The sequence below is a fragment of the Dendrobates tinctorius genome, unplaced genomic scaffold, assembly GCF_039654945.1.
Source record: "Dendrobates tinctorius isolate UK_male_01 unplaced genomic scaffold, ASM3965494v1 ptg000008l, whole genome shotgun sequence".
In the NCBI taxonomy this organism is placed as follows: domain Eukaryota; kingdom Metazoa; phylum Chordata; class Amphibia; order Anura; family Dendrobatidae; genus Dendrobates; species Dendrobates tinctorius.
The window spans coordinates 14,881,914-14,894,726 of NW_027361676.1; the positions used below are offsets into that span (position 1 = coordinate 14,881,914).

General features: G+C 41.1%; 1 protein-coding gene across 3 annotated transcripts in view; it reads left to right on the plus strand.

Moving 5' to 3' along the window:
- MND1 (meiotic nuclear divisions 1) overlaps positions 1–12,531 on the plus strand; it is a 205,729-nt gene extending 193,198 nt beyond the window's left edge. For all 3 annotated transcript variants that reach the window (XM_073576387.1, XM_073576386.1, XM_073576388.1), the window contains 2 exons: positions 5,520–5,564; positions 12,256–12,531. In XM_073576387.1, coding sequence (XP_073432488.1) covers positions 5,520–5,564; positions 12,256–12,362 — 152 coding nt within the window. In that variant the 3' untranslated portion in view covers positions 12,363–12,531. The remainder of the gene's footprint in view (positions 1–5,519; positions 5,565–12,255) is intronic.
- The last annotated feature ends 282 nt before the right edge of the window (positions 12,532–12,813 follow it).

The following is a 12,813-nucleotide window of genomic DNA, read 5'->3' on the forward strand; positions in this document are numbered from 1 at the left end:
TCTTCACCACGCTTGACCTCACTAAAGGGTACTGGCAGATTCCCCTGACAGAATCGGCTAAAGAGAAGACCGCATTCATCACGCCAGAGCGTCTGTTTCACTTTGTTGTCTTACCCTTTGGGTTACATGGGGCTCCGGCCACATTCCAGAGGCTGATGGACATAGTATTAGAACCTCATCGGAAATACGCATCGGCCTATTTAGATGACTTAGTCATCTTTAGTACCAACTGGGAGATCCTCCTGTCCCAGGTACAAGCCGTGTTAGACTCGTCCGAGTCGCGGGGTTAACAGCAAACCCAAAGAAATGTGCGATAGGGCTCACGGAAGCTCGGTACTTGGGTTACGTGATCGGTCGCAGGGTGATCAAACCCCAAGTAAACATTATTGAGGCCATCCAAAACTGGCCCAAGCCCATAAGTACTAAGCAGGTGAGGGCATTCCTTGGCATCATTGGTTACTACTGCCGGTTTATACCCAATTTTGTGGGGAATCGGCACCCCTAACGGACCTCTTAAAAGGTTAAAGGACAGTGATGGTCCGATGGAATCCTCAGGCGGAAAAAGCATTCAAGTCCCTGAAGTCGGCGTTGTGTGGACAGCCGGTCCTCATCAGCCCCGACTTCAAAAAGACCTTTATTGTACAAACCGATGCCTCGGAGGTAGGTCTAAGAGCGGTGCTGTCGCAAGAGGTGAACGTGGATGAGCATCCAGTCACCTACTTGAGCAGGAAACTGACCCAGGCAGAGAAAAATTATAGCGTAGTGGAGAAGGAGTGCTTGGCGATTAAATGGGCCTTGGAGTTCCTACGCTATTATTTGCTTGGGTGTCAGTTTCGTTTGGTAACAGACCATTCCCCCCTCGTCTGGATGAGAAACGCAAAAGAGAGGAATGCCCGAGTCACCAGATAGTTCCTGTCCTTACAGAACTTCAAATTCTCAGTGAAGCATAGGGCAGGAAAGGCACACGGAAATGAGGATGACCTGTCATGGGCCCCCTGTATGGTGACAAATGTTCAACCCCACAAGCTTGAACAGAGGGGGGGGTGGTATGTGAGGCAGCGACCGGAGTCATATGTGAGGATCGCTATGTGTCCCCCAGAATGCTCTAAGTAGTGTATTAGATCCGCTGGAGTGCCCTGTCGTCACAGCAGTGTGCCTGTGACTCACAGGGCTGAATAAAAGTGAGTTTGAGCCTGGTCAAGTTATTTGGACCAAGGAGTTTATTCAGGAAAACCCGGTATGGGCTTTTATTTTTTAAACGGACTGCAGGAAGGTAGTGGGAGCCGGTCCATTTCCTCCAGCCCAGGTCTTACAGTTGTGGCCAAAAGTATTGACACCCCTGCAATTTTGTCAGATAATACTCAGTTTTCTTCCTGAAAATGATTGCAATCACAAATTCTTTGGTATTATTATCTTCATTTAATTTGTCTTAAATGAAAAAACACTAAACAGAATGAAGCAAAAAGCAAAACATTGATCACACAAAACTCCAAAAATGGGCCAGACAAAAGTATTGGCACCGTCAGCCTAATACTTGGTTGCACAACCTTTAGCCAAAATAACTGCAACCATCTGCTTCCGGTAACCATCAATGAGTTTCTTACAATGCTCTGCTGGAATTTTAGACCATTCTTCTTTGGCAAACTGCTCCAGGTCCCTGATATTAGAAGGGTGCCTTCTCCAAACTGCCATTTTTAGATCTCTCCACAGGTGTTCTATGGGATTCAGGTCTGGACTCATTGCTGGCCACCTTAGAAGTCTCCAGTGCTTTCTCTCAAACCATTTTCTAGTGCATTTTGAAGTGTGTTTTGGGTCATTGTCCTGCTGGAAGACCCATGACCTCTGAGGGAGACCCAGCTTTCTCACACTGGGCCCTACATTATGCTGCAAAATTTGTTGGTAGTCTTCAGACTTCATAATGCCATGCACACGGTCAAGCAGTCCAGTGCCAGAGGCAGCAAAACAACTCCAAAACATCAGGGAACCTCTGCCATGTTTGACTGTAGGGACCGTGTTTTTTCTTTGAATGCCTCTTTTTTTCTCCTGTAAACTCTACGTTGATGCCTTTGCCCAAAAAGCTCTACTTTTGTCTCATCTGACCAGAGAACATTCTTCCAAAACGTTTTAGGCTTTTTCAGGTGAGTTTTGGCAAACTCCAGCCTGGCTTTTTTATGTCTCGGGGTAAGAAGTGGGGTCTTCCTGGGTCTCCTATCATACAGTCCCTTTTCATTCAGACGCCGACGGATAGTACGGGTTGACACTGTTGTATCCTCGGACTGCAGGGCAGCTTGAACTTGTTTGGATGTTAGTCAAGGTTCTTTATCCAACATCCACACAATCTTGCGTTGAAATCTCTTGTCAATTTTTCTTTTCCGTCCACATCTAGGAAGGTTAGCCACAGTGCCGTGGGCTTTAAACTTCTTGATGACACTGCGCATGGTAGACACAGGAACATTCAGGTCTTTGGAGATGGACATGTAGCCTTGATATTGCTCATGCTTCCTCACAATTTGGTTTCTCAAGTCCTCAGACAGTTCTTTGGTCTTTCTTTTCTCCATGCTCAATGTGGTACACACAAGGACACAGGGCAGAGTCAACTTTAATCCATGTCAACTGGCTGCAAGTGTGATTTAGTTATTGCCAGCACCTGTTAGGCACCACAGGTAAGTTACAGGTGCTGTTAATTACACAACTTAGAGAAGCATCACATGATTTTTCGAACAGTGCCAATACTTTTGTCCACCCTCTTTTTTTATGATTGTTGTGGAATTATACCCAATTTGTCTTTAGGACAGTTCTTTTTGTGTTTTTTCATTTAAGACAAATTAAATGAAGATAATACCAAAGAATTTGTGTTTGCAATAATTTTCAGGAAGAAACTATGTATTATCTGACAAAATTGCAGGGGTGTCAATACTTTTGGCCACAACTGTATAAGTGCCCTATGGCCACAGATTGGGGAAAGGAAAAAAACCCTGCACAAAGGGTTTGGGTGTGTCAGTTCTGATTTGCACAGAGAGGGAGCAGTGGTCTGCAGAGCTCCCTGTGTGAGGCAACACAGGGCCAAGCCGAGTCAAGGTCTGGCACCCCTTTCATACCCGGGCAACGCGGTCGCTCATGGCAACTGACCACGGACTGTTTTGTCACTTTCCGGCTGCGATCCGGAGGATACAGCGTGTTGTGCACTGTGAGTATTATTTGTGGACATTAAACACATTTTCTTGTTTTGAACTTGCTGGGTCAGTGCCTCATCTCTGCTCAGCGTGGATGCCGCTGCTTTACACTATGTATATATATAATTATTAAGTTATGCTCAAATGTTTACATACCCTGGCAGAATTTTTGCTTTCTTGACTTTTTTTTTCAGAAAATATGAATGATAACACCAAAACTTTTTCTCCACTCATGGTTAGTTGTTGGGTGAAGCCATTTATTGTCAAACTACTGTGTTTTCTCTTTTTAAAAAATCATAATGACAACCCAAAACATCCAAATGACCTTGATCAAAAGTTCACATACCCCATTTCTTAATACCGTGTATTGCCCTCTCTAACATCAATGACAGCTTGAAGTCTTTTGTGGTAGTTGTGGATGATGTTCTTTATTTTCTCAGATGGTAAAGCTGCCCACTCTTCTTGGCAAAAAGCCTTCTGTTCCTGTTAATTCCTGGGCTCTCTAGCATGAATTGCGCGCTTGAGATCTCCCCAGAGTGGCTCAATTATATTGAGGTCAGGAGACTGAGATGGCCACTCCAAAACCTTCACTTTGTTCTGCTGTAGCCAATAACAGGTCGACTTGGCCTTGTATTTTGGATCGTTGTCATATTGGAACATCCAAGTATGTCCCATGTGCAGCTTCCGGGCTGATGATTCTAAATTTGCCTCCAGTATTTGCTGATAACATGCTGCATTCATCTTTCCTTCAACTTTGACCAAGTTTCCTGTGCCTTTGTAGCTCACACATCCCCAAAACATCAGCGATCCACCTCCGTGCTTTATAGTAGAAATTGTGTTCCTTTCATCATAGGCTTTGTTGACCTCTCTTCAAATGTAACTTTTATGGTTGTGGCCAAAAAGTTCAATTTTGGTCTCATCACTCCAAATTACCTTGTTCCAGAAGTTTTGAAGCTTGTCTCTGTGCTGTTTTGCGTATTGTAGGCGAGATACTTTGTGGCATTTGGCAGTAATGGTTTTCTTCTGCCAACTCGATCATGCAGGCCATTTTTCTTTAAGTGCCTCCTTACTGTGCATCTTGAAACAGACACACTGCTTGTTTTCAGAGAGTTCAATATTTCAACTTTTGTTGTTTTTTGGGTTTTTCTTTGCATGTCGAACAATTTTCCTGGCAGTTGTGGATAAAATTTGTGTTGGTCTACCTGACGACCCTGGTTTTGTTTTTACAGAGCCCCTGGTTTTCCAGTTGCTAATCACAGTATGAACGCTGCTGACTTGCATTATCTTTTTACATCCCTTTCCTGTTTTATACAGTTGAACCACCTTTTCCCGTAGATCTGTTAACGATTCTTTTGCTTTCCCCATGACTCACAATCCAGAAACGTCAGTGGCTGGATGAAAGATGCAAGAATCTGTTTGGATCCCAGAAACTCACTCACCTTTTATACAAACACACTGATCACAAGCAAACAGGTTACAGCTGAGGATGTTAACTTTAGTAGCAATTGAAACCCATTTGTGTCAACTTCTTTTCCCGTTAACAGGCCAAAATCATCAGGGTATTTAAACTTTTGATCAGGGTCATTTGGATGTTTTGGGTTGTCATTATGAATTAAAAAGAGAAAACACAGTAGTTTGACAATAAATGGCTTCACCCAAATTCTGCCGGGTATGTAAACTTTTGAGCACAACTGTGTGTATAAATAACAATAGATATAATTAAAAAAAATGATCACCCCTAGGATTTGGTGGGAAGGCTTGGCCAAAGAGGACTCTGACTACCACCATTGCTTTCTATGGTACACGGGACCATCTCCAGGGCTGGGAATGGTTAAGGAACCTTGGTGAAGGTACTTAATATTCCCATTATTTATAATATCTTTATATATTAATTCCATTCTCTGATTTTTCTTGCATTTATTGTATTTTGCCATTTTTGAGGCTGTTCCAGCTTCTCTCTATCTATCTAATATATATGTGTTTGTATGTATATACACACTCTACAATTTTGCGCCTATATGGCAAACTTTCTGTACATGAAACAGAAGTATAATTGTACAGAATAACGACTTAGGTACCATTATAACCAATGCTTGAAGTAAATGACAAGAGAATATAAGTCATGAAATAAAACATCTATAAAAATATGTATTATTGTATAAATATTTGTCTTGATTACCTATTTTCTCTTGTGATGACCACATAGTATTAGTTACAATGGTTGGTACGCAGATCCCAATTATACATAGTTATACTTGTGTTGCTTCATGTACAGAAAGTTTGCTGTGTAGGTGTAAAATTGTTTAATCCATGTGTAAAAAAATATTTTGTTTTATTACTTTTCAGGTAAAGCAAACCAAGTGGCTAAGGAAGCAGTTAATAGATGGACAGGTAAGTTTTTTCCCCATTTTTGTTGTCAGATGAGCATGTTTTAGTGTAAGGCATGTGGCTTTTTCCTCTATTTGTTAGCAGAGGGCACAGACAGCATTTTTTTAGTTCTGCAGTTAATATAAGAGACATTTTATATGCTTAGGCATATATAGAGAACTTATTGTTTTAGGAGTTGTCCACTTTCAAACATTACTTTCATTATTGCTCATATCATGATTCAAAAAAGTGCTATTTTCAGCAGAGCCCTGATCTTAAGCTTTCGGGCTTCTCCCAGGCTCTGTAGCCCCAGTTCCTGACACAGGAGAGCACTCCCTGTGTCAGCTTGTCATCAGCGCTGTCTAGAGGGGGCTGGCTTATTGCTCATTTAAATAGATTAGCCCATCCCCTTCTATGTCACAGTTGATACATGAACAAAGAAGGGGCTTGGCTTAATTGTTAAAATAGGCAGGTAGGTAGCCTACACATAGTTCTGATGATGTGCTAACAGTGTAGCTGGTGAACAAGGGACAGAGAACTAGTGGCATCTTTAAATACAAAAGTATATTTCTATGTTCTTTATAATCCTAGAATGAAAATGTCAAAAGATTTTTTTTTTGAAATTTGTGAACTCATTTAATCTTATCTTTATTGCCTTGAACCTTTCCTGTGGACCTGCTGTGTTCTTCTAATATAGCTTCATGCAGAATGGCAGATCCAAGGATGGAAAGCACAATGCTCTGCTGCCATTTCTGATATAATTCCTTAGCATGCAGTATAGACCCCAGGATGTAAATGTCATTACCTCCTAGGAAAAATAAAGATGCAGCTAATTCAATGTATTGAGTAATAATCAAAGTAAATTTGTGTGATTTTATCTTTAAACCATAGGGAAGGTTCCCTTTAAAACCAGATACCTTGGCATCATAGGAGTGTTCATGTTTTTCCACATATCTCAATATTAAGATTTGAGAGTCCTCAGTGGTTGATACCTTTTAATGGCTAACTGAAAAGATGGTAACAAATTGCAAGCTTTCGAGACTACTTGGGTCTCTTCATCAGGCATAGACTAAATAAAAAATCTGAAGAATCACATATTTATACGCAACAGGGCACAGAAATAATGCAATAGTTACGACCAGTGATGTCAAGCACAACTATCATTATGGGAGTGGGAGAAACGGTTTTGTCCGTAAATATTGGAATAGTTCATTGATAAGGAGTGTGAAAGTTTTCTTGTCCTGTGATTGCGGTCTGATCCATGGTTTTGATGCCTCCACAAGGTCTGAGGAGCACATTCCTTAGTTGACGTAGAAGGAAATAAATCCATTCATTCCTGCACTGAGTGTGTCAAAGGTTGTCATAAGTTTATACTCCCAGATCCTTGTAGATGGATTACAACATGCCCATATGCCCATTATTTTTGTCCTTAAGATGATAACCCTATTTATTACAGTTGTGGCCAAAAGTATTGACACCCCTGCAATTTTGTCAGATAATACTCAGTTTCTTCCTGAAATTGATTGCAAACACAAATTCTTTGTTATTATTATCTTCATTTAATTTGTCTTAAATGAAAAAACACAAAAAGAATTGTCCTAAAGCCAAATTGGATATAATTCCACACCAAACATAAAAAAGAGGGTGGACAAAAGTATTGGCACTGTTCGAAAAATCATGTGATGCTTCTCTAATTTGTGTAATTAACAGCACCTGTAACTTACCTGTGGTGCCTAACAGGTGTTGGCAATAACCAAATCACACTTGCAGCCAGTTGACATGGATTAAAGTTGACTCAACCTCTATACTGTGTCCTTGTGTATACCACATTGAGCATGGAGAAAAGAAAGAAGACCAAAGAACTGTCTGAGGACTTGAGAAACCAAATTGTGAGGAAGCATGAGCAATCTCAAGGCTATAAGTCCATCTCCAAAGACCTGAATGTTCCTGTGTCTACCGTGCGCATTGTCATCAAGAAGTTTAAAGCCCATGGCACTGTGGCTAACCTCCCTAGATGTGGACGGAAAAGAAAAATTGACAAGAGATTTCAACGCAAGATTGTGCGGATGTTGGATAAAGATCCTCGACTAACATCCAAACAAGTTCAAGCTGCCCTGCAGTCCAAGGATACAACAGTGTCAACCCGTACTATCCGTCGGCGTCTGAATGAAAAGGGACTGTATGGTAGGAGACCCAGGAAGACCCCACTTCTTACCCCAAGACATAAAAAAGCCTGGCTGGAATTTGCCAAAACTCACCTGAAAAAGCCTAAAACGTTTTGGAAGAATGTTCTCTGGTCAGATGAGACAAAAGTAGAGCTTTTTGGGCAAAGGCATCAACGTAGAGTTTACAGGAGAAAAAAAGAGGCATTCAAAGAAAAGAACACAGTCCCTACAGTCAAACATGGCGGAGGTTCCCTGATGTTTTGGGGTTGCTTTGCTGCCTCTGGCACTGGACTGCTTGACCGTGTGCATGGCATTATGAAGTTTGAAGACTACCAACAAATTTTGCAGCATAATGTAGGGCCCAGTGTGAGAAAGCTGGGTCTTCCTCAGAGGCCATGGGTCTTCCAGCAGGACAATGACCCAAAACACACTTCAAAAAGCACTAGAAAATGGTTTGAGAGAAAGCAATGGAGACTTCTAAGGTGGCCAGCAATGAGTCCAGACCTGAATCCCATGGAACACCTGTGGAGAGATCTAAAAATGGCAGTTTGGAGAAGGCACCCTTCTAATATCAGTGACCTGGAGCAGTTTGCCAAAGAAGAATGGTCTAAAATTCCAGCAGAGCATTGTAAGAAACTCATTGATGGTTACCGGAAGCAGTTGGTCGCAGTTATTTTGGCTAAAGGTTGTGCAACCAAGTATTAGGCTGAGGGTGCCAATACTTTTGTCTGGCCCATTTTTGGAGTTTTGTGTGAAATGATCAATGTTTTGCTTTTTGCTTCATTCTCTTAAGTGTTTTTTCATTTAAGACAAATTAAATGAAGAAAATACCAAAGAATTTGTGTTTGCAATCATTTTCAGGAAGAAACTGAGTATTATCTGACAAAAATGCAGGGGTGTCAATACTTTTGGCCACAACTGTATATCCGAGGAGCATTAGTGAGGTGATGTAGGGAGCACTTTCTCTCTGTAAAAAAGAAAACTTAGGTGCTGCGTTTGCTATTGACCTTGGGATATAAAGGATTTTCCGATCTGGGGTGATTTTCATTCTGACCTTGCAGCAGCTCATGGTACAGTCACAGCTCCTGGGCCATTCCCATGATGTACATTTATGGTATAGCAAAGTGGGCAGTAGTTTTCATTCTCCTTGGGGAATGGCATTTTCCTTTATATCTGTATTTTTATATTTGTTTTATTGTTTATTTTTCTTGTTTTGGGATTGACAGGTATATTGTTTTTTGTATTAACAACTCCAAATCGCACAAAATGAGGAGCATTTTCAGCTGACGACGAAGCTGTCACTATAACAGCCTGATGTCTGTAATGGCAGAGTGCAATAATACTCAAAGTGCCTCTAAGGGCCCCGTCACACATAGCGACGCACCAGCGATCCCGACAACGATATTACCTTGTCAGGATCGCTGGTGTGTCGCTACATGATCGCTGGTTAGCTGCCAAACAGGCAGCTTCACCAGCGATCAGCGACACGTGGGTAACAAGCGACGCACGTCGCTTAGTTACCCAATGTGTACCTTAGTTACCAGCGCGCTGGTGCAGGGAGCTGGTAACCAAGGTAGACATAGGGTTTCTAAGCAGTGTGCGGCACTTAGAAACCCGATGTGTACTTTGGTTACCAGCTCCCTGCACCAGCGCGCTGGTAACTAAGGTACACATCGGGTTTCTAAGCGCTGCGCGCCGCTTAAAAACGCAACGTTTACCTTAATTACCAGCGTGCTGATCGCTGGTCTCCCGCCTGTCACACTCAGCGACACCAGCGATCAAAAAAATGTCCTGGCCATTCCAGGACGATCAGCGATAACCGGCAGGGGGGCCAGTCGCTTGTCAATGTCACACACAGCGATCTCGCTGGTGAGATCGCTGTTGCATCACAAAACTTGTGACTCAGCAGCGATCTTGCTAGCGAGATCGCTATGTGTGACGGGGGCTTAACTCTCTGGGGCATATTTACCACACTACAGAATAGCATACATGCTACTAAATGGAAATACACAAATTGCCGTCTTTAAAAGGTTAAAAGATGGAGCGTTTATTGACCTGGAATATGGTTCTTCCAGCTAAAGCCTGAATTTGATAGTGCTTTTGATACTTTGTTGGGTAACGGCGAGGTGACCAATTATGCTCATGCGGTTTCTTGCCTAAAAGCCATATTCAGACGGTCCGTGAGACCTGATCCAAGTACAGATTTCAATGCATGGACTAGCTGTGGGTCTCCTGACCTGATTGTAGCGACAACTTCATAGACCTATATGAGGCTGTTGAATTTTTATTGGGAGACTTGCCACCACTCCTTTCAGCATGGGTATCCACTACCTGGATTGAACAAATTTTGAAACAGTTAATTTATATACTTCCTTCTAAGTTTGTTCCAATAAAACATTATACACTTTAGGAAAGCATTTCTATATTTATTTTAAAGTATGTTGTCCAGTAACTTCCTTTCGTCAGAGAGTCTGGCTTTGAATTGTAGTAGGCTTATTTTACAGCAAAACTCTGAATAAATGGTATAGAAGGGTGTCAAACCAAAAATCATATCAAAAAACCCAAAAACTAATATACTTCATTATTAAAAAGCACCAAATGGGGGTCTCACCCCTCGAAGTGAACACAGAAAAACAAAAACCAAAAAACAAGTACCCCAAAAATTGGGGATTTCCTAGGAGTCCCTGATAAAGTCTACTGCTCACACCTTCCTTGCCGCGGAGGTAGGCACCCTAGGGGGGAACGTTGTGGTGCCCCCGCTCAACGATGACTCTCCCTAAGGACCCTATTCCACCCTGCAGCCACTAGGGGATCCCTTCCCCGATACTAAAGGGACCCCTAATACTATACAGAGACAATCCTATGATAAGGAAGACCCTATACCCCACAGAAATTTAAAAACCTATAGGAACACATTGGCAGTGTCATGGTGTTATAAGGTGACGAGTCAATGAAAGAATAAGTCCTCCTTATAATCAGAGGATACAATGTCAAATTAATCGTTAGCACATGCATGAGCTCCACTATTTTTCCACAAGGGCCAAAGAGACAACATAGGGGTTCACCCTCAAATAGATGGTATGTTTTGTCCCATCAGAAAGTCCATACTTCTATATAAATAGTTTTAGCAACAGATATAATAAACAGCTACTATACCACATCAGGACACAAGTCATGTTGATTTCGGGCCTCCTGATGAGCCGAAACGCGTTGAGGCGCTATAAGCTATTTGGCAGATGGCGGGTGATACGATGAGTATTTGAAATATATGTATCTGAGCATGTCTGCTAGTGGCATCTGTACATTTTCTGTCTGATTCATGACGGGGTTTACTGTTTAATATGGTGGACACAGGCTCACAGGTTGTTAGACCTTAATGGGACGAAATGCACTATATATCTGTGCATGACTCATCATGCTGTTTATTATATCTGTTGCTAAAACTGTTTATATAGAAGTATTGACTTTCTGATGGGACAAAACATACCATATATTTGAGGATGAACCCCTCTGTTGTCTCTTTGGCCCTTGTGGAAAAATAGTGGAGCTCATGCATGTGCTAGCGATTAATTTGACATTGTATCCTCTGATTATAAGGAGGACTTATCATTCTTTCATTGACTCATCACCTTATAACGCCATGACACTGCCAATGTGTTCCTATATGTTTTTAATTTTCTGTAGGGTATAGGGTCTTCCTTATCATAGGATTGTCTCTGTATAGTATTAGGGGTCCCTTTAGTATCGGGGAAGGGATCCCCTAGTGGCTGCAGGTTGGAATAGGGTCCTTAGTGATAGCCATCGTTGAGTGCGGGCGCCACAACGTTCCCCCCTAGGGTACCTACCTCCGCGGCAAGGAAGGTGTGAGCAGTAGACTTTATCAGGGACTCCTAGGAAATCCCCATTTTTATGTTATACACATTTTTTTGGGCACTTTGTTTTTTGTTTTTTTGTTTTTCTGTGTTCACTTCGTGGTGTGACCCCATTTGGGGCTTTTAATAATAAAGTATATTTAGTTTTAGGGTTTTTTTATATGATTTTAGGCTTATTTTACATCACATGTTTTAATTTGAAATATTTAATAATATTAAGTCCCTATTGAAGTCCTTCAATAATAATAATTTCATGAATATGGTTTGGTGTACCCACAAGTCCAGAGGAGTAGCAAAACTGCCATGCACATCTGAACTCCTGCCGCAACTGCCAGAATAGGAGTTCTGGCAGACTAACCACTTAGATGCCATGGTCAATAGAGTGTTTGACAGAATGATTGAGCACCCTTCCTTGTGACATCAGAGGCCATGCCACATGTGGGACCCAAACATCTGTCAATAGAACATTGACGGGCAGTTTTGTTGCAGACCCCATGGCAATTTTCATCTAGGTCTGATCCAATTTTTCAGCCTAGTTAGAGAGGCTACAAATAATCTTTCTGAATTTGTAAAACCAAAGAATCTAAATGAAGCCTCAGGTTTTGTTTGTTTGATTTATAGATCTTGTCTGATCTGAAATGTAAATGGATTACTTTCACTTCTAATATTTCTTTGCAGATAACATATTTTCTGTGAAGTCTTGGGCTAAGAAGAAGTTTGGATTTGAAGAAAGCAAGATTGACAAAACATTTGGTATACCGGAAGAATTTGATTATATTGATTGAATTACTTTGATGAATGGTTTTGTTCTGTTCACAAGCATTGATGCATATTGTGTTCTTTTTCTCTTTTATTGTTTTGTCTGGTTAATTGTTGCATCCAGGATTTGTATATCTGTACTGTGTAATTAATTTGTAAATAGTTTCACAAATAAATCTAAACATAAGGGTACAATATTCGTTTACCGTTAGCTAGAACAAGTTAAAAATGTTATCTTTACAGATAAAATTGATAGTTTTTCAGGCCATTTCATTAGCATAATCAATAATTTTTTTGTATCAAATTTATTAAGTAGTGAGGCTCAATTTTTACAACTTTTTACTGCCACAAAGTCAGGCTAAATGTTTAAACAAATCCCTTCTACATAGAACTCATTCTGATTTTCTTGAATGTGTTATATTCATGTTTTACACAGATACAATACGTACCCATTGTGGTGTATTATGCTGTTCCAAA